General features: G+C 45.0%; 1 protein-coding gene across 1 annotated transcript in view; it reads left to right on the plus strand.

The window, feature by feature from the left end:
• Positions 1-21,919, plus strand: part of LOC122625155 — a 56,404-nt gene extending 34,485 nt beyond the window's left edge. Inside the window, exons 3-4 of the mRNA XM_043805098.1 lie at positions 21,312-21,664; positions 21,731-21,919. Of these exons, the coding sequence (XP_043661033.1) occupies positions 21,312-21,664; positions 21,731-21,772 (395 nt within the window). The 3' untranslated portion in view covers positions 21,773-21,919. The remainder of the gene's footprint in view (positions 1-21,311; positions 21,665-21,730) is intronic.
• The last annotated feature ends 84 nt before the right edge of the window (positions 21,920-22,003 follow it).

Consider the following 22,003-nt stretch of genomic DNA (forward strand, 5'->3'; position numbering starts at 1 on the left):
GCTGTAAACACGGGCGTGGCGGAAACCACCGGATACTTGCCGGCATTTATAACGCAGGGAAGAGAACCGAGGCTGCCGAATGCGTTGTTCGACGAACAGACGGCCGGAACGGGCAGATGTCCACAGACGCCAGCAGAAAACGGAGAAAAACTCAAGGAGATCTTCGAACTTGTGCGGAGAAACATGGAAAAGGCAGCGCAGGATCAGGCGCGCCACTATAATCTCCGAAGGAGGCCGTGGAAACCAAAGGTGGGAGAAACTGTATGGGCCAAAGAGCACCACCTGTCAAAAGCAGCTGAGGGCTTCGCGGCAAAGCTGGCACCAAGGTTCGACGGGCCTTTCAAAATAAAGAAATTCACGTCGCCGGTAATTTGTATTTTGGAACACGCAACAACATGGAAAACAAAAATGGCTCATATTAGCGACTTGAAGCCGGGAAGCGCGGGCGCCGGCGGGCCAGAGGACAACGAGAGCGACACACAACAATAAAACCCTTTCGCGAAGAAGGGGGGAAGACGATACAGGGTTTCGAAAAGTCGAAAGTCGCAGATAAACACTCACACGCACACACACACACACAAAAGGCCCGTTGGAGCGCGAGAGCGGGACAGGGAGGGTACACAGCCGGAAAACCGTTAACGGCTAACGCACACAATTGCGAATTCCGTAGGAGGCAGGTGCACGGAGGAGAATCCCGTTACCGGTACAGGCCTCGCGGAATAACGGCGCAAAGGAGTAAATCGAAAACCGAGGTTTCGTCGCGGCGGAAAAAGCTAGAGGCTTTCTTTTAAAATCAAGTCGGCACGAGATGAGCAGCAACGCAGAGAACAACCGGGAGGTGAGGGTGACCGGCACCGGGGAACAGCCCGGAGCGATATGGAGGGCGGACTCCGAGTCCTACCTCCAGCTTCTGGCGTCACCCTTGGTGTCGCGATCCCCATCCCCGGTCCAGGAGGACACGGAGGAGGTGCCCGACACGGAGCTGTCGGAGGACGAGGCGATGGAGGCGATCCACGAAGAACCCGTGGGTTATGTGTCCCTCTCTTCAGAGAGCGAGGAGGACGACGGGGGTGAGACCGTCACCCCGGTGGTATCCTCGGAGGAGGACGAAGGAGGCCGGAGCGCGAAGGCGAGGATGGCCTACCGCAGCGTGCGGCGGGCGACACAGGGCCACGGTCGGATTCGGCTGGGAGAGGCGATGCCGTCGAAGGACCCGCGGGAGGTGCGCGAGTTCGCGGATGCACGGATCGCCACGCTGCGGCGGTTCGAGCGGATGGTGGTGGAGCGGAAGGCAGCCGCCGCCAAGGCCGCGTGGCAAAAACGCCTGTCGGAGTGGCAGGAGGAGGTGGAGGCGCTGTGGGTACCACACTCACCGTCGTCGTTGCCACAGTCGCCACCGCGGCAGCCACCGTTGCCACCGACACCACCGCCGCCGTCGCAGCCACCGCCACCACCGACGCAGCAGGAGCAGCCGCCGACGCCGGAGCCACAGCACCAAGAGATGCCGCAGCCGCGGTCGGGTGGAGGCCGGTTGAGAAGCGAGCGCGCGACCCGCGAGGTCGCGCACGGATGGAGGACGAAGGCGCGGAGGAGAACCCGGAGAAGGGTCCGTGGGTGTGGCCCGCACCACCACCACCGAAACTCGCGCGGCAGGAGTCATGCCCCGAGGCGAGACAGCCACCGCAACGACCTTGCCTCCGCAGGCAGGAGTCGCTGTGTGAGAAGCCGTGGCGAGAAGTCGAGCGCGCGGAGTGGCCACCCAAAGTGGTCGAGGAGGCCGAGGCCCAGGCGGGCAGTCGACACAAGGACCGCTGGACCAAGCTCTTCGTACTGGACGGCCAACGGTTCCGGTTGAAGGTGCGTCGCGGCGGGGATATACGAGTCTACGTGCCACAATAAACAAAGACAAAAACGAAAGCGAAAACAGAGTTGTTGGGACAGGGGAGGGCAAGGGCACACAGTGCTCACATTAAAAAAAAAGGAGTCATCCGCAGCAGCCAACAGGCACGCGGGCAAGCAAGTCGACGCGAGGCTGCCGCAGGCGCGGAGACGAAGAAGGAGGCCTCCAGGGCGCTTGAGGGCCAGGGGCAGCCGCCCGGAGCATGTAGGGGCGTTCATCAGGGATCCCTGCAGAAGGGCCTCCAGGATGCCCGTGTCCAGGGCCGGCAACCCTGGAGCATCAAGGGGCATCATGTCATATTCGAGGAGCTGAAACGAAGAGAGGATGAGTAAAGATGGCGGGTTTTTACGCGAAATTCCGTAACTTACCTCCATTGAGCTGCAACTCCGAAATCCACGTGCTTAGTGAAAATCGGGATGGGGGCGCTACGATAATAGCGGTCGATCGATAGTGAGATCGATAGGGAACAAAAAATACTAGATTTGATATTGATTTTCAACACGCTGTCACACTATTGGCAGCAATCGGCACGACATCGGAATATCGGAACAGGAAGTGGCAACGCCGGTCGCCAATATCGATAACTCGATCGCGCAATCAGCGATGGGACAACATCGGTAGGAATCAGAGGTGGGAACGCCGGTCGCCAACATCGATAAGTCGATCATGGTGAGTATCGGTGGAGTTGCTAGGGATGTGAAGCGATGAAGAGGCGGGAAATTTAAATGCGGAGCTGGTGACAAGATGCAGACGGCAACAGATACAGGAGGCTGGAGAAGGGCGCAAGGATCAACATGCCGAGTCGAGACATCAAACGACAGGGTCTACTAGGCTGAGGCTGCCGGGCTGAGATCAAGGAGGCGCAGGTCGACGTGAGGAGTAAGGAACGACACTGTTCGAGGATCAAGATGCCACGTCCAGATGCTCGAATAGGCTGAGACGTAAGGCTGCGATCAGGAAGGCGCAAGGATGTTCAAGATGCCAAGTCAAGACGCTAAACGACGGGGTCTAATAAGCTGCGACTGCCAGGCTGAGAACGAAGGGCGCTGGGTCGACGAGAGGAGATCGAGGAAGTTGCCTATGCAAGGAGGAACCAAAGCAGAGGACCGCCGGAAGCAACATCCTTTTCAAAAGCTTCCGAAGAAAGGGGGAGATGTGAAGAGTTTTAAAACTCCCCACAAATCCGGGTGCAGGAGATCGGCGTAGCAACAGCGAAGACGGCTGGAATGCGAGAGGAGTCAAGGGCGGTCAGGTCAAACGGGAAATAATGGACCTTGGACCCGGCAAAGCGGAGAGACCGTGAAATAACGGTACCGCGCTGGACCTTGGACTCAAACCCGCCAAGGGCGTAGAGGTCATACGGTAACGGTGCGGACTGTGGACAGGCACAAAGAGGACGCACCGTGAACTAACGGGACATGTTTGGACCTTGTACCCGAGCAAGCCGTGTGCAAAAGGGGAAATAACGGGATTCCCGCAGCCGATATAAGGGACGGCGCCGGCGCAGCTCGGGACAGTCAAGAAGAAGTACGCGAAGGGCCATACAGCCACACAGTCGGTCGAATAGTTACGCGAAGTACACGGAAGTCAGCGAAAGTACGGCGGTCAGTTAATACCGAGTGACAGTGAAGCAACGGAAACACAAGTGCGTCAAGCGAGCATCCAGAGTGGATCTCCGCACGTGAAGATCAGCGAAGGACGAGCGAACACCAGGACCTAGCGTGATCAGAAAGGGACGGTGGAGTCAGTGGTCGCAACGGTGGTTCGGAGAGGATCGCTAGCTTATCTCACGGACGATACACCCTGCCCCATAACATCCTAAGCCCCGGTCGAGCCCGCAGGTTATCCTTCGGCAAGGGCGACAAGTGCCTGGCATACGCAGGAAGGGACGGTGGAGTCAGTGGTCGCAACGGTGGTTCGGAGAGGAGCGCTAGCTTATCTCGCGGACGATACACCCTGCCCCATAACATCCTAAGCCCCAGGCGAGCCGGTACGGATTCCCATCGAAAGCGATGCAGGCATATGAAGGAAGGACGACGAAGGAGCAACGACGCGTGATCTCGGATAATGAAGGTGAATAGATCCTTAGGTTGCCAACGTTGGATTTCGATGCCAAGGAAGTATGAATCCTTTTAGTTGTCAATATTGTAAGTTGAATTTCAGAGATTGAATAAAGTGCGACTGCTTTGTTTCGAGTTTAAAACCAGAGTGAATTTTATTGTCTCGGAGAAGTCTCCTCTAGCTCTCCGTTACTCTGTTTTCGAGTTTATACAAATTATATAAGTTCCGGTGGGTCCAGAGATCTTCCTTCTTTAGCTGAGGTTCGTCTTAGACACTGTTTACGGAGATTATGTTGGAGGGCTTGACTTCGCCCCCTTAGTTATTATCACTAGCCTTGTGGCGATAGCGATTTGATTGTAAATAAGAACAATTGTGTTTAACGGCAGTAAGCCGGAGCAAGCTGTGGTTTATTTCGACACAAGATTTGAACTGAGTAGAAGACAATATTGAAACTAAGTTTACCCTCGAGCAATGCATCGCGCCACCACAAGTCGGCAAGCCGACTCAGCATTTCTTGCAGCGTGAAGCAACACTCCCGATAGGAAGTGTCAGCTTTCCGCTGCCAGGCGTTCTTTGCGCGGAGCGCTGAACCCAATTCTGGCGCGTCAGCATTGTTTATACAAAGCTACTTAGTTGCTACGAAGCAATACATTGTTAATTGTTAACTACTCCCCCCTCAAGTTTATGACCGTCCTCGGTCATATTGAAAGTGTCGATGGTGCGCTGTATCTCCCTGGAGGCTCGTCTTCTCCTTAATGCCAGATAAAGGGCGAGAGAGCCAATCAAGCCGAAGTTTAGGACCACACCAGCCACGAACCAGAGTCTAGGCGAGCCTTCAGATTCCATATCATCCATAAGGTTTTGGATGGAATGTAGGTTGTCGTTACTCATCCGGGGTAGCAGAGGGATGCTGAGCACAGGGTCGTGGCCGACGATGCTAAGTAGTGGTGAACGCACAATGCCTGGCTGCTTGCTTAGTGTTTTCCGTAGATTTACGAATTCTGAGCCGTTGATGGTTGCCGTTCGCTCGAAGGTTACCAGGTAGGTTCCCTCTATCAGTGTTTCGGGGCTGCCATCAGTGCTAACGTGAGCCGCGGCTTCGTTGATAATCACAACGCCGTCATCTACGGGGTTTACTTCTCGCAAGTGGCTGGGTTGAGTGTGGCATTGAGCAGCGTTTCCAGCATGGAGTGAGCGCACGCAAGTTTCGCGCCGAGACCGCTCGCAGAACGTGTAGTGTGTGGTATCTGTGCATCCGGTGACCGCAAAGGTGTCATGTTCGCATTCGGCCAGTGTGTCCTCGTCGAGGCGCAAGATGGTGTGTTGGTGAGATACAGGGTAGACGGCGACTTTCTTGCAACTGAACTTGACTCTAGGGTAGGCAATTAAAATATGAATGCTATTCTCGGACTGGAGGACTCTGATCTTAGATGCTTCTATTAAGCTGACAATTGGGGTATCCTGTTCTACAAGAGACTTCAAGTCGGCATGATCAAGAATTGTGGGATTTATAATGTTTGATTTGGCCAAAGTAATAGTGAGAATTAAATTTTGAATTTCTGTAGACAGCATCCTATTTCTTGCCAGTAGTGCTTCATATAAGTGTGGAGTGTCAACCAAGTCGCCTTTACGGGCAGTGATCACCTTATTGATGGTGTCAGTTAACTTATTTATCTGTTTCTGGGTTTCGGAGTTTATAGCTATCTGCCTGGAATTAGACTCTACTAGTTGGGCCTCTGTGATCTTAATCTTTAAGAGGTCCGTGGCATCGGGAGTACCCGCCACCACCTTTAAGGCTGTACCTAAGAAGTCTAGACTCCTAGCGATCCTATGGTGGACTTTGAGAACGGACAACAAGGTTCTAAGATGGTCAGTATCGACCTCTAGCAACTTACGCATATGTGAATGGGGAAAGGACTCAGACAGTTTCTGCGTTTCATCTATCATACTAGCGTACTCGGAAAGGTTACTCGAATGTTTCAAGAGGTCACGCTGTTCAAACACCAGCACATCCCCATCTAACACAGGAATGTAGTTGGCATGCGAAAAGTCGGTGATCCGAGCATTCGCTACTACCAAGGACATGAACATCATGAGGGTGAACCTGGAAATTAAAGACAAGGTGATACTACAGTGCTCGGGTTTTCCTTAACATAACTTACTACCTAACTGTAGAGGGGATGCCTACTTGAGGTTGTCCTTGTGGACCACCCTCCCCTTAATAAGAACAGACGTTCCCAGGTCTGCCTGCACTTTTTGCTCGGTGCATAGTGGAGTTAGCTTATTTCCTAACCTCTTGTTGTTTTTTACAAACACGTGTTCTCCCACCTCAAACACGCGGTTTTGCCGGGATGGGTTGCATCTTCCGATGCTGTCTTGCTGAGCCTTTACTAATCTTGCCTTGATTTCTAGGCAGCGCTCGTGGGCCCCTGGGTGAACCACCTCAATTGGTCTCTCACGAGTAACTGAGTGCACGGTTTTGTTATATTCTATCGTTGCCCTCAAGATTAGTTCTACTGTGTCATTCGTTTTGTCCAACTTCAGGCACCTGGCGATTTCTGCCAATGTGCTGTGGAACCGTTCAACTTGGCCATTGGACGAGCTGTGGAGTGGGGGCGCATTTACTATGTCAATGCCGAAGCTGTTCTTGAGCATTGAGGTGACAGTTTCCGAGTTGAATGCGGGCTCATTGTCACAATAGACCGTTTTGATATTGGGGAACAGGTTAATGATCTGCAACAGGGGTGCTGTGATGTCCACTATTGTTCTAGACACCACTGGTTGCACTATTGCAAATTTAGAAAATTTGTCAATACACGTCAGGAATAGCTTCCTGTCGGTTGAGAATATGTCAATATGCACCATCTCACCTGTATAGCTGGGTATGGGCGTTTCCCCGAGCTCTTGCTTTTTCGGGTGCCTGTCATACTTTGCTTGGGTGCAAACCCTACAATTAGCTACTACTTCTTTAGCTAAACTGCCCATTTTAGGAAAGTAATAATCCCGAAGGACTTGTTTAATGTTTTCCTGCGCGGCTCTGTGAGCACGGTTGTGCTCAGCAGTGACGATTTCGATCTGTTCGTTTTTGTCGGTTATGTCTAACACGACATTCTTACAGTGACGAAATTGGGTGGCTGGAAAGTGGGAAATGAGGTCGTGTTGGAAGTTTGCCAGAGTGGGCAAGTCGCAGTGAATAGCGTTCACGACGTCAGGATTTACCACCTCCTTAAGTGTTTTTAATAGCCAACTTTTATCAGTAAAGCTGATCAAGTGGCGAGATTTGCTTCGAAAGAGCACCAGGTTCCGTTTGAGCGGAAAACGTGCTGCCTCCAGAATGATCTGGTTCCTGAAGCAATTTAACGGTTTGTCCGTGGTCTCGACCGTGTAGGTCAGGGAGAGCTCACTGTGAATGGTCGCAGCGTCTGATTGGGGTTCGTTTTGTAAGGCATTCAAATTCTGCCTAGAGAGGGCGTCTGCCACGAAATTTTCTTTGCCAGGTTTGTAGAAAACCTTGGCATTGTGCTGGTCTATGTAAGATTTCCACCTCTTTATCTTGGCATTCGTGTTCCTGTCGGCAACAGCGAAAGTGAGGGGTTGATGGTCGGTAAATATATTAATTTCCCTAGAGCCATACAGGAAGTTCTGCAACTTACCTAGGGCCCATACAATCGCCAGCAATTCCCTTTCGTTTGTGGCGTAGTTCTGCTCGGGCTGTTTAAGGGTACGCGATATCATGGTGATTGGCCTGCCCTCCTGGGATAGGACTGCACCGATACCACTTGCCGAAGCATCTGTAGTAAGGTCAAAAGGCTTTTTAAAGTCGGGGTATTTGAGTATAACATCCTCGGATGCTAGTATGTTTCGCAGCCTTTGGAACGCGTTGCGTTGAGTTTCATTAAACTCAACAGGAATTTTTTTAGACATGTGTTTGCTCACCGAACCATTTTCCCCTTTTAGGATATCTGTGATCGGGCGGGCTATGGCAGCAAAGTCTTTGATGAAGACTCTGTAGTAGCTGGCTAAACCAAGGAAAGACCTAACCTTGTAAACGCTATCTGGTTCAGGGTACTCCTGAATGGCCTTCACCTTCTCCGGATCGGATTTAGTTCCGTCCTTACTGACAATAAAGCCGAGGTATTCTACACTCTCTTTAAAGAATCTAGTTTTCTCCTGGCTTACTCTCATGTTGGCATCGATTAGGCATTTTAACACCGTATCGATGTGGCGGACATGGTCGGCCTCATTTTCTGAGAAAATTATTACGTCATCTACATAGACGTAACATATTTTCCCAATTTGTTCTCTTAGTACATCGTCTAAGGCTCTTTGAAAAATGCTGCTTGCATTCCTCAAGCCGAACGGTAGACGACAAAACTCGTATTTGCCGCCGTTTACCGAGAACGACGTCTTCTCACGGTCATGTTCCGCGAGGTAAATTTGGTGATACCCTGATTTAAGATCAAGGGTAGTGAAGAATTTTGCCTTTCCCAGATTCGCTAGAATCATGGGAATGCTAGGCATAGGGTAACGGTCCAGGATAGTGCGCTCATTGAGCTTCCTGAAGTCTATTACCAACCTCTTGTTCGGGTTACCGAACGCGTCAGTGCCCTTTTTGTCAACAACCCACGTCGGGCTGTTATATGGAGACCTTGATGGCCTGATAATGCCATCTTTTAGCAATTGTTTGACTTCGTTATTCACGAAGTCAGAAACACCCATGAGGTTTGGGTAGGCTCTCGAGTACACCGGTTCGTTGTCTACTGTCCGAATTGTGGCAGTGACAGCGGTGTTGAAAGGAAGAGCTTCGTGTGAAGTAGAGAAGGCCTTTTTCCTTCTCAGAATTGTGTCCTTGAACTCCTTTTTAATGGAGGTAGGCACCACAATGTCATTCACATCCGTGAAGTTCACACTAGGGCAGCTGAAAAAATGAAGTTTTTCACAAATGCCCTGATACTCTAAAGACTCCTCAGCTAGGTTCAACTTGACTCCGGCCTGTGTTAACAGGTCTAAGCCTATAATAGCGTCGAACGAGTTAATGGAATTCAATAGGAAGAATGGAGCGTTGTGCTTGAAGACCTTCATAAAGCACTTTTGTTTGATTTCGGTGGAGCCATGTATAGAGCTCACCGAGAACGGACTGGCGACCGGCCTTACATTTTTTAGCTCCTTTACGGGCTTAATGTAATTTTTTGCCGCGCCGGTGTCAATTAACATCTTTAAAGTCCTCCCAGCCAACCGTCGTTCAATGAACGGCAACCGGGAGCGCCCCCTAAAAAATTCAATGAGTCATCGCTTGGAGCGTACTCATTGTCACTATCAATTTCCTCAACGGCAGCCTTTGCTGCCTTCTCATACTCCTGCTTGGGGTCTTTTGTCTTCGAGTCATTGGTTTTGGGGGTCTCTTGGACAATGTTGTTCAGGCGTTGACGTCTCGGCCCTGTGAAACGGTCCGAAGAATTTCTCCTCTTAGAGGCATTGGACTCATTGGGTTTATTCGTATTATATTCAGTGCGCTGCCTGAACTTGGAGGACGAGTCGACCTCCATAGGTTGAGGTGCCTGCGCCTGGTTGTCATTGTTGGTCTGACCATTACCATTACCCTTTTGTCGCCTGACAAAGTGTGGGTTTCTGTCCTGGCCTTGTTCCTCTTTGTTGTCTTTTCCCTGTCTACCCTGGAAGCGGCCCTTGCCGTTTCCAGACGTCTGCGCACGTTCCTCTACGGCCTTGGCGTAGGAAGTTGCGAACATGCTCCTTTCAATGCTTGCTTCTGCTTCTCTGGCCAGAGCCAGGGCAGATGGCAAGTCTTTAGGTTGAGCCGGGAAAACCACAGCTCTAAGGGACTTTTTGAGGCCCGAGGTGAAAGCATGGAGGGTATCGGCTCTAACCTCCGCGTTGAGCAAGTCAGCGCCCTCTTGTTCGTGTGTCATCACAATCTTATTGGTGACGAGCGTCAACTTCTTCTCGACTTCGTCATAGTACTGCATCAATGGCAGGTCCCCTTGCCTGACCATCTCCAATCCCTGCCTCAGTAGGCGTAGGGATGTCTTATCTGAATACGTGCAGTCTAACCTGGCCAAAATGGCATCGAAATTCAGTACAGTGTTGTGAGACACGAGCAAGGCCCCAGCTGCGCCTCTAATTTTGTTTCGTAAGATAGCTACAGCTTGGTAATGCGCGCTACTGCCATTATAAGGCTTGAATAGGTCATAAGCGTATATGGCCGACTGTCTCCAGGCCACATACTCGTCTTGGGTGCCAGAGAACTCTGGCACAGACTTGATTATGTCTAATGGTAAGTCACACCTAACCTCAGGATTCACAGTAACCTTCTCGTACGTGATGATTTGCGGTGCTTCCACCTGCAAACTCTGTACCCGCGCAGCTAAGGTGTTTATTTGTGATTGAAACTGGGTCTGTTGTTGTGCCAATGCCTGTCTGACGGCATTGTCGATAAGTGCTTGGATCTGAGCTGGGTCCATGGTGCTGTTTATAGGGGGGCTAGCTAACGGCTGATCTACTATCGGGCTTGCTTGTTCCTCCTCCCAACCGTCCTCACTATCGTATTCAACCTTTATGTCTCTATAAGTACCTGCCCAACTCATTGGTTGGTTGACACAACACAAATATGTATTTTCACCGAGCACAAACGATCGGCTTATTATGTATGACAGGAAAAGGTATGCAATATAATAATCTTTTATTGGGTATGCAACGAAAATTTGTTTCGTCAAAGTATGCAATATTTTTTACTAAAAGAGGGTATGCAATTTATTTTATTAAAACCGGGTATGCAAATAAAAAAATTTTTGGTTCCTCTAAAAAGTATGCAACACTTATTTTTTAATAAGGTATGCAACAAAAATTTACTCTGCCGAAAATATGCAATGCTTTTGCGATTAAATCCACAACGCACAACTATTACGTGGCCAGATACACAACTTTTTTCACTAGTAAATTTCTTGATTGCTTCAATGAAGTCACTTGTAAAACTTACATGGTCTTCTAACTTAACTACCCTGTTTGTCGCCTGACAAAGTGTGTTAAATTAGATTGGTGGGTTCAGATTGTTGGTTGGGCGCCAATTATATAAGTTCCGGTGGGTCCAGAGATCTTCCTTCTTTAGCTGAGGTTCGTCTTAGACACTGTTTACGGAGATTATGTTGGAGGGCTTGACTTCGCCCCCTTAGTTATTATCACTAGCCTTGTGGCGATAGCGATTTGATTGTAAATAAGAACAATTGTGTTTAACGGCAGTAAGCCGGAGCAAGCTGTGGTTTATTTCGACACAAGATTTGAACTGAGTAGAAGACAATATTGAAACTAAGTTTACCCTCGAGCAATGCATCGCGCCACCACAAGTCGGCAAGCCGACTCAGCATTTCTTGCAGCGTGAAGCAACACTCCCGATAGGAAGTGTCAGCTTTCCGCTGCCAGGCGTTCTTTGCGCGGAGCGCTGAACCCAATTCTGGCGCGTCAGCATTGTTTATACAAAGCTACTTAGTTGCTACGAAGCAATACATTGTTAATTGTTAACTTACATATGAAAGTGTTTAGTTCTTAAGAGTACATAGGTTTTTAATGTAAACATAAACATGATATTTTGTGCCGCTTCAGCATTCGGCTGGCCGGGTCCCTCGCAAACAATGTTGTAGTGCAACTCTGTACGCGAAGTCAGCACTTGACCGGATGCGGTGTTTCAGTTGCTCGTCTTCCCGGTTCGGTGTCCGACAGAGTTAGAGGCGTGGAGGTTTAGGGGGTGGGGTGGTAACTCGCGCGCATTGTGTTTGAATTTGAATGCGGGTTGTGTGTTTTGCTTCCATTTATTGACTTCATGTTTTTCTACTTAAGTGAAATATACATCAATTTATTAAACTTAATGTTTTTCTGCTTAAATATAATAAAACTCAATTAATTAAACTTCATGTTTTTTCCTTAGTGCGCGTCACAAACGCTTCCAGTTGCGTCGACAGAAATTTTTCTAATGGTTTTTATCCTTGGTGCATATGTCTTTATTTGGGCTCCCGTGCAGTAAATGCAAACAAATTCATCCAGTCCAATATCAAGGATGCATCCAGCCAATTCACCCTCATACTTTTAACTGTATAATGATGAAACTGGATCACGATCCTTGGTGATTCCAAGGTGCCTGTTTGTTGCCTCTTCACCATATTGTCGGTGGCTTCCTTCCTCCACAATGCGGCTTTTTTTTAAAAGCTATTCGTTCCCAATTTCAAGTCTTCTGGATCCAGTGCACCGTCGTTTTTTATTATGGGGAATACCTCGTGTGTCCGGTACCGAAACGGATATCGATATGCCGCAATGTTCATCGGGTTTCACAAGGCAATGTCCTTTTAAAATTGAGCTGCACTCATTGCAATAGCCTTCCATTCTAATCCATATGTTTTGCCTCGCTGCGGCATCCTGAGGTTCGTGGTCGCCCGCGGCGTGTGCGCCACTCTTTGTCTCCCGCCGGCCGTTCTCGCCGTTGTGGTCTCTGCGGGTCCTCATTTGGTCTTGGATGATCCATTTTGGCCTTTTCCGGGCCCCGCCTGGCCTTACCGTTGCCTCCATCAGCTGGGTTCTACCCGTAGCGGCCTCTATCTTCCGGTGCGATTCTCGAAATTTCTTCACGCTTTCTTGCAATCGTTGCATCTTGGTGAGTGTGCGCTGTAAAGAATTTAATTGCGTCGTTATTCTCATTGTTGTGTAGTGTTGTGCAACGTATACTGTGATGTACATTGGTTAGTGTGAAGGTGTGAATGAATTAGTGTTGGTTTGTAATGAAGCTTAGTGTTGTCTACTGCGTGTTGGTTAGTGTTGTAATGCGTCCTGGCTTTCGATATATGGCTTCGTATCCCCGATATATGCTCGTTTGGTTTTCCGTGTTTTCGGATCCTTTGCCTGGATGATCACTGGTGACACAAATTTATCAATCTTCCATGGTCCATCGTATTTCGGTGCCAATTTCGCGTTGAATTTGTCCGCGGCCTTTGACAAGAGATGAGTCTTGCACCAGATAAAATCTCCGACGGCCGGTTTCCACTCTCTTTTTCGCAAGTTATAGTGGTGTTTTTGGTGTTCTGCGGCGTCCTTCATGTGTATCGTTGCTTGTCTTCGTACATCCTTTAGCCTCCTTCACCTCTTCACCTTCCTTCGCGAGCAAGCGGATGGCACCATTGCACAGTGGGCCAGATGATTTTTCTAGCGGGACAAAAGTCACTTTTTTAAACATTTAAATATAGTATTTTTTTTGGTTTTTTTAACTGAGAATAACCGTCTGAGCATATAAGAGTTTTTGTTTGTTTACATCATCCGCTGTGAGCTTTCAAAGTGAACATATGTTTCAGCAGGTGGTCTGCAAATATTTCGCGTACAGTTTCGTGTTTGTTGATTAACTTTTAATTGAAACAAAGTAAAACAAATTAATTCAACAACTTCTGTTAACTTTAGGAAAAGGTATGTTCTAAATAAAACAATGTGTTTGCGACCCGTATTTTTATGTTTAGTAAAAAAAAAGTGTTTGAAGTTTGTTATTTTACCAGGTATGGCATTATACTTGAAAATAGCTTATTTGGACTATAACTAACCTTGTTCACTCTTGTTCAAGCTGATTTTAGCAATTATGTGTCGTGTGAGTCTTTGTGTCGTTAATATGTCCAGAATTATATCCAACTTCGACCAACTGTAAAGTCTGTGGCACTTTTTAGGTGAAATGTCATCCCAAAAGCGCGTGAGTTACCAGTGCTTGCCTCCCACCTGATGTGTTATTGAGTGAACTCCTGAAAGGCTTTCCTTGGTCCTGCTGGTTTGGTGTACGTCCTCGTCTCCAGTCCTTTTGATCTTGACTTAATAAATGTGGGTTTTCCTTTTAAATGAATTGAATACGACTTCTCAAATCGAACTGAACTCAACTTTATTTGTTAAACTTAAGCTAAGTTAAGTGTATACAAGATTCCCTTAGCGACATGTATCTACGAAAGTGCTGATGCGGAGATTCTAGCTGAAGCGGCAGTTCTTTTTATGAGAACTGTCGCAATTGGCATCCTGTCTAAATGCGGTGTCAGCATTGCAACAAAGTGGTGTCAGTATTGCGACAAAGTGGTACACAGACTTAGGTTCGTGTGGGCAATGAACTTCTTGGTGGCTTGGCGGGTGGTGCCGAATTGTGTATACCCTGTATAGCAGATTCGGTAACTCGTGCTTTATTCCACTTGGCTTAGCGAAAATGATCCCGCAAAGAGAGCTATCGGTTTAAAAGAATTGGTATTTGGTACAATTGTAAAGAACCGCCAGCTTTCTGAAATGGAATCTGAAAGTATTACTAGAAAATTAACTAGTTTTATGAGCCGACTTACAGAAAAATTGGAATCATGTCATTACAACAGAACTTATTTCGAGAAAAAAAAACCAGAAATGGCTTGATGAGCCACTTTTAATATACAATGTACCATCAAACTCAGATCTGGGTCGCCCCAAGAAGGATTTTGGTGACCTGTGCACCAAGGTTCAAGCCAGGCTATGTCGAAAACTTCTAAAACTAGTTGTAAGAAATTCAATTTTGATGAATCCGTGGCTGGGCTTTTGATTCATTTCGAAAACAACTTAAATAAATCAGACTCGTCAGATTCATCCGATTCCGATTAATTTCTGATGAGAAATATATAATAAATTTATCAAAAGTCCAAATTATAAATTTTCAGTCAAATCTGTTTTTGTTTACTGAGTTATTACTAAAGTTCGTAGAGACAAAGCGTGGCGCAGACTTTTTAGCTTCGTTCCTGTCAGAAACCGAATTTCCGACGACCTCAATTCATGGCGATCGTCTCCAGCGTCAACGCGAGCAGGCCTTGCGGAACCGGTACGGGAGTATGCGATGAGCTTGCGGAAACTGATGCGGTTCACCAAGCTATCAGAGGAACAAAAACTCGATCGGATCTACCGAAACTGTAGAAGCAAGATAAAGCTATATACGCGCAGAGCAGGGTTCGAGACGCTAAGAAGGAGATAGAAGCCTCCGAAGGCCAAACAGGGGTCGAGCAACCTAGGCAGCTGCGAGTACAAGCGGAAATCTGCATGCGGTGTGGCGGAACAGGACACGCGGCAAGAACCTGTAACAATCCGCCGAGGCTTTTCTGCTGGGTCTGCGGAAGAAACGGGGTCAGAACGACGGAGTGTGCCGATCTGTCAGTGCTCGGATGGCTCAAGGATGGCCAGGAGTCGTCTCAGATATTTATTTGATTCAGGTGGGGTTGCTGGAATAGAATCCGACCCGGGTCTCAGAGGGGAAGATATTTCGGGCCAGTGTGAGCCTTCGCGCGTGATCTTGGCGCGCGCGAGTTACCTCCCTCTCAGCGTAGGTTCGGGAGATAAGATGAGTAGTTCCTAGTTAAGGTGAATAGAACCCGTTCCCAAGTAAACGTCCGTTGCTGTTACGTTCTGAATTCTCAATGAATATTATTTTATTTCCAAGCTTTAATTTGTCTTCTACATTTGGTTTCTTTTAATGGGGCTGGTGTTTGTTTGTTTCAGCACTTAATGTTTTTTGATACGACCACTCGGCATTCCCGTGGTCGTACCAAAGTATTGCTGGACCTCCACTAGGTCTCCGGTTGTCAAGGCGGCTTTGGCGGGGGACCGCCGAGGGTAAATGCTGAGAGATAGAGACCGGGAGATAATTGGGAGAGACCGCTCGGGGCTGCCCAGTTAACAGTTTAGAGGCCGGTTAGGTCTGCCAACGGTGAGAACAGTGTAGAGGCCGATTAGGTCTGCTAGGGATGAGAAGAGTTTAGAGGCCGATGAGGTCTGCTAATGATACACGCGAGTCGGTGAACCGAGCCGGAGAATGAGACGTAATATGCAAAGACTACTATTGCTCGCCTCCTATGGCTCTGTCGGATTCTTACCGCTGATCCTGCTCCTGGTAGCTCCTCCTGAAGGTCTTGTTGCCGATCGCCGGCCGAACTGACTCCCTTCTAGAGGGTTGGGGTGCGCCTTATATAGCGGTTTGGCGGAAGATAGTGTGCCCGCGTATCCCAACTGATTTAATGCTGTGTTAGTGTGGCCGGTCTATTTCGGGCCAGTGTGACCATTCGCGCGTGATCTTGGCGCGCGAATTAACAGATGAAGCCTTCATTTTGATTCACAACATAAATATGTGTGTTTTTATTTTCTGATTTGTTTAAATCATTTCACCAAGATTTTTTTTTTTTTTTTTGATCACTATAATTGTTCTATTTGAACTTTTACATGATCAGATATTTTATTTCTTCTTTTATATATAAAAATTTTTTTTTTCTTTAGTTATGTAATTTTCACTTAATATTATTGCATCTTTTCAACTTGCTTTTATTTATTTCTTGTGTATTTTGTGTGTTTTGTTGTGGCATTTGTAATTCATTTTTGTGTATTGGCATTTTTATTTTATTTTTTTTATTCTCTCACTCTACTCACTTAAGTACAATTGCGATGAAAAGGAGCTGCATTAGGTCCAGTTTCCGACTGCGCCAATTAACAGATGAAGCCTTCCAGTCTTCCTTCAGTGGTCCTTTGATCCTCTTTTGTCTCTACTGTTTCTTCCCAAGTTAAATTAAAAGTATTTCCACTTTAAGGTTTTGTGGTTTTATTTCGATCCAACTCGCTAAAGACTGACTTATTACAAAGAAGAATAATGTTTTATGTTTGGCTATGTGATGGCGAATCTGCTGACCCAGCGGATTTGGGGAATGCCTCCGTTTTGCTGAGCTGTTTCCGCCTACACTGTTGCAACATGAGAGGACAACGAAATAGCGGCTCTGTGTGGAGGCTTTTAGGGGGAGGGAAGACGTAGACTGCTGATGTGGTCAGTTGCGGGACAACGAACTAATGGTTCTGGCGTGGAGGTTTAGGGGGTGGGGAAGTAGATGTGGTAACTCGCGCGCATTGTGTTTGAATTTGAATGAGGGTTGTGTGTTTTACTTCCATTTATTGACTTCATGTTTTTCTGCTTAATTGTAATATAACTCAATTTATTAAACTTAATGTTTTTCTGCTTAAATATAATATAACTCAATTAATTAAACTTCATATTTTTTCCTTAGTGCGCGTTTCGGCGCGTCACAAACGCTTCCAGTTGCGTCGACAGAAATTTTTCTAATGGTTTTTATCCTTGATGCATATGTTTTTATTTGGGCTCCCGTGCAGTAAATGCAAACAAATTCATCCAGTCCAATATCAAGGATGCATCCAGCCAATTCACCCTCATACTTTTAACTGTATAATGATGAAACTGGATCACGATCCTTGGTGATTCCAAGGTGCCTGTTTGTTGCCTCTTCACCATATTGTCGGTGGCTTCCTTCCTCCACAATGCGGCTTTTTTTAAAAGCTATTCGTTCCCAATTTCAAGTCTTCTGGATCCAGTGCACCGTCGTTTTTTATTATGGGGAATACCTCGTGTGTCCGGTACCGAAACGGATATCGATATGCCGCAATGTTCATCGGGTTTCACAAGGCAATGTCCTTTTAAAATTGAGATGCACTCATTGCAATAGCCTTCAATTCTAAGCCATAAGTTTTGCCTTTATGAAGTTAAATGCACACGGAAAAAGAAACTTTTTCGTATATCAGCTTGGCTATTATATCCGTCCAGTTACGTTGCTGATAGCTTTTTGATCTCAATTCGGTGTTTTGGGGCAATCGATTTTCACAATTCCTGGTCTAATTCCAGGTTAATATATAAAATAGGCAATGGTAATTTTTTAGAAGCTTCTATGATCTGGAACTCTGGGTCATCATCGGGAGATGTGCTATTATTGCCAGTGCTATCCAGCTGCTTAATGCCACATCGTTCTTTCACCACCGTTATAATGCCATTCCGATTGATTCTGGCGTAGAAATTTAGCGTCTTCGCGCTGATTGTTCCTTGCAATTTGTTACTAATATCCATCGTCTAATATCACTTAAACAATACCAACAAACAAAGGAATAGACACATATGAAAATTCACGAAATTGTAAAATCTGTAAATCTGTATCAATTGTAATTTTGCAAGTCTTTAAAAAGACTGTCAACAAAATTCACGAGAACACAAAATTTTAACACAAATCAATATTGGAAATTTTGCAAGTCTTTAAAAAGACTGTCAAAAAAATTCACAAGGGTTAAAAAATTAGAACGCAAGTATTTTTACTTTTCTTAAAAAGAGCACGACTTTAACTTTTGCAGCACCAAACGTAGTCAAATTCGCGCACAACAATATAAAAATAAAATAGCATGCAAATTTTAATTTTAATTAATCGCGCGAAAAAATCCACAAGAAAAAGCCACTCACACTATATATATTTGTTTGAAAAAAAAGGTCTTATTTAAATTGGGCCGAATAAAAATATTGTTTTAAAAATTATGCGCTTAAGAAAATATAGTAATTTAGCCAAAATATGGTTTTGAACGCGACATTTTTAAAACATTTTTTTTATGTGACTCAATTTTATTTTTAGTTGTTTTTTGTTGTGGACTTCTTTGGTGGAAATTATTATTTTCTATGATTATTTTATGATAAAGCTAATAATAAATTAAATAATATAAAAAATAATAAATAAATAAATAATAATAATAGTAATAATTATAAATAAATAAATAAATAATAATAATTATAACTAAATAAATAAATAATAATAATTATAACTAAATAAATAAATAAAATTAATTATAAATAAATAATACTAATAATAATTATAAATAAAAATAATAAATAAATAACAATAATAAATAAAAAAATATATATATAAATATCATTCAATCAAATACGAAAAAATATTCATTCTACTGTCCACATTAAAATTAGCAAAGGAAGAAAATGGTTGGCTCTAGATATATTAATAAATTAGCAGCTAAGGAAAGGGAAAAAATTATGAGGCGAAGTGCTCTAGAAAGGCCCAATCAAATCGAAAGCGAGGGTATAGGTGAGTGAAGTAGCAGGGCCTAGCACAACAGTAAATAGGACATTTTTGGAGCCACTTATGGGGGAAGATGAGATAGGAGCTAGTAATTTTGATGTAGGCAGCTTAGATTCACATGTTCGTGATAGCTCTGACTTAAATACACAGTTAAAAAATTGGTATTTAAAGCATAAGCCAACACGAGTATATGCCATAGAACTTATTGAGATTTTAAATGCTCATAAGTTGAATATTAAGCCCTTTTATAAATTTAATTGTTTTGAAAAACCCGATATAAGTAAAGTAGCGGGCGGCTCCTCGGTTTAGTAAAACAATTAAAAAAACTATCAGTGTTTCTCCAATTGCCGGACGTACTGATCATCGATATATAAATTAATATAAGTGTGGGGTGCTGCAGAGGGGATCCCTCGCCGCAGTCACTGGGTCACTGGTAGTCAAGGTAAGTGTGAAGAGCCGTAGAGGGGATCTCTCGCCGCTGTCACTGGTATGTTGTCGGTTGGCTGATTATCTTCAGGTGCTCCTCGTACGGGAGTAGGAGGTAGTAAGTTCACTTGAAGAGTTACGCTGATTATGTTGGGAAGATGACTGTCTTCCTTTTGGCTTCTGGCCTAGGGACTCAGATAGCTATGGTAATTTATAATGATAACGACAGTTGCCGGAGTAAGTTTTATGAGCGATTGCTCTTTATTCTTTGAATATCCAAAACGAACTGACTATAAGCTAACAAAGGGAAAAACATCATAGCGGCCTCTGCCAATGCGCAGAGCTTCTGCCGGCTATGCATGAGCTTCCGGCCAAATGCTTGGTCAGCAATTTGACCGGTGCTGGTGTGCGGACGATCAGTCCGGTTAACTTAGTTAACTTATACATTGACGGACTTCCAATTTTTAAGAGTTCTAGGGCACAGTTATAGGGCATTCTTCTAAGAATAAATAATATCCATGGCCGCCCCGTATTGCCAATTGGAGTTTTTATGGGACATAATAAGGGTTAAAATAACGAAGAGTTTTTATCTAAATTTGTGTCCGAAACTTCCGAAATTATTAAAAATGGTTTAACAATTTCTAATAAAAAAATTGGTTTGAATTTAGAGCCATAGTTTGTGATGCTCCTGCTCGAGCATTTATTACTGCCACGCCTGGAGCCATGGTTGCAGCAAATGTACCCAGGTAGGACGAAAAGTAGATTCTGTATTGACATTTAGCACTGAACGTGGTGAATTGATTACAGATGAAAACTTTAGGCACAGGACATATCGTAACCACCATAAAGTAGAATATTTAACTTTTCAGTCCGCTTTAGAAAAACTTGGGGTTCTAATTGTAACTCAAGTCCCTTTAGATTGCATGCACCTTATTGATTTGGGTGTCATGCGAAAATTTTTAAAAAGAATAGTGGAAAATAAAATAGAGCAAGAATATAGGGTTTCCAAACGAAGGAAACAGCTGCGTCCCACAATAGTTTGCTCGAAAACCAAGAACGTTGGATTAATTGCCGCATTGGAAAGCCGATGAGTTTAGGCAATTTTTGTTATACACTGGTATTGTTGCTCTTAAAGATATAATTAATGATGACCAGTATTACTTATTCCTTTTGCTGCACTGTGCTTACAGGCTACTTCCCTCTCGCTTGCAACGAGAGTCAAACTTAAATAATGCCCAGCATATGTTGGATATATTCGTGAATAATTTTCCAATTATTTATGGAGAAAGTAGTGTTTCATAAAATGTTCACGGTTTACTTCATGTAAAAGAGACGATTAAGCAAATCGGAGATCCGGTTTCAGGCTCTTCTTACGATTTCGAGAACTATTTACAAACTCCTAAGCGATTTTTCCAAAAGCCGACACAAATCTTACAGCAAATTTATAGGAAGATTGTTGAGGATGGTGGAATTCGAGTGGATAATGATTCGGTAAAGTTAGTAGGTAGTGTTTTGAAGTTGAAGGGATGTACGCTTAGGAATAAAAGGCCAAATAGTTATTGTTATGTACAAGAACACATCCCGATTGAAGTAGATTCTTTTGAACAGGATGCAGAAGGTATTTTTTATAGGTAGGATATAATGCGCCTGTAAACTTATTGGCTCTAGGTATTTGCTTAGCAAGTGGGAATATGGCACTCGATTTAGAACGATTTAAGGTTACTAATATGGAGGTGTTTAGTCCGTAGGCGTATTTTTCAATATGAATCGGGCATACCTTATACGACGGCGTTTTAGGTATCTTTATCGGTTCGATGACCGAAAAAAAATGTATTTAATTGAAATATAACAAGAAAAAAATATAAAATACAATATAATTTTTTATAGTTTTTTTTTAAGATGTCTGAAGATTTCACAACTCACACAAGTGAGTGAACCAAATAAAATCATATTGCTTTTATTTTTATATCAGTACCATTTCTATTTAATAGATGATGATGATGTTGTCATGGAAACCCGACAACTACTAACCATCTTTGACCAATTGGCCGAGACTAGCCAAAAAATTCGGTCTTTAGAAACTGTGTTGGAGGAGAACCCGAAGCAGCTGGCGAAGACGGCTGAGATCAGCCAACGAGTTGGGGCCTTAGAAACTGTGTTGGAGGCGAACACAAAGCAGCTGGAGGAGACCAAAAACCAGGTTGCGAGGATGACGGCCTTGTTGGAGGTTTTTGTAAAGGGGAAGGCGAAGGATGTGGCTGTGGAAGTGGCGTTCCCAGTGGCATCGTTAAAGGACCTGGTAGTTATAGAGCTGGAAATAAGCCCAGAGTCCAAAGAACGCTATGTAAGTAACGGATTTATAGTCTAAGTGATCGTGAATTCATTCTGTGATTTTATTTTTTTCTTTCAGATGGAAGCAATAACACAAATATTAAAGCGCAACCATTTGTAAAAGGCAATCAAGGGTATTTTGACAGAAACGCTGCCAGCGGAGACGGCCTTAGCCCACGCACTTGCATTTGTAAAAAATAACGCTAATAAAAAAAGGAAAAAATTAATGTAATAAGAGAAAAAATAAAAATTTAATTTACCATTCAAATACATTTTTTACGTTTTTTGGGAAATTTTTCTGGATTTACAGGTCCCGAGGCTTTTCGTAAGATACCTTATAAAAAAATATGTC

The sequence above is a fragment of the Drosophila teissieri genome, chromosome X, assembly GCF_016746235.2.
Source record: "Drosophila teissieri strain GT53w chromosome X, Prin_Dtei_1.1, whole genome shotgun sequence".
In the NCBI taxonomy this organism is placed as follows: domain Eukaryota; kingdom Metazoa; phylum Arthropoda; class Insecta; order Diptera; family Drosophilidae; genus Drosophila; species Drosophila teissieri.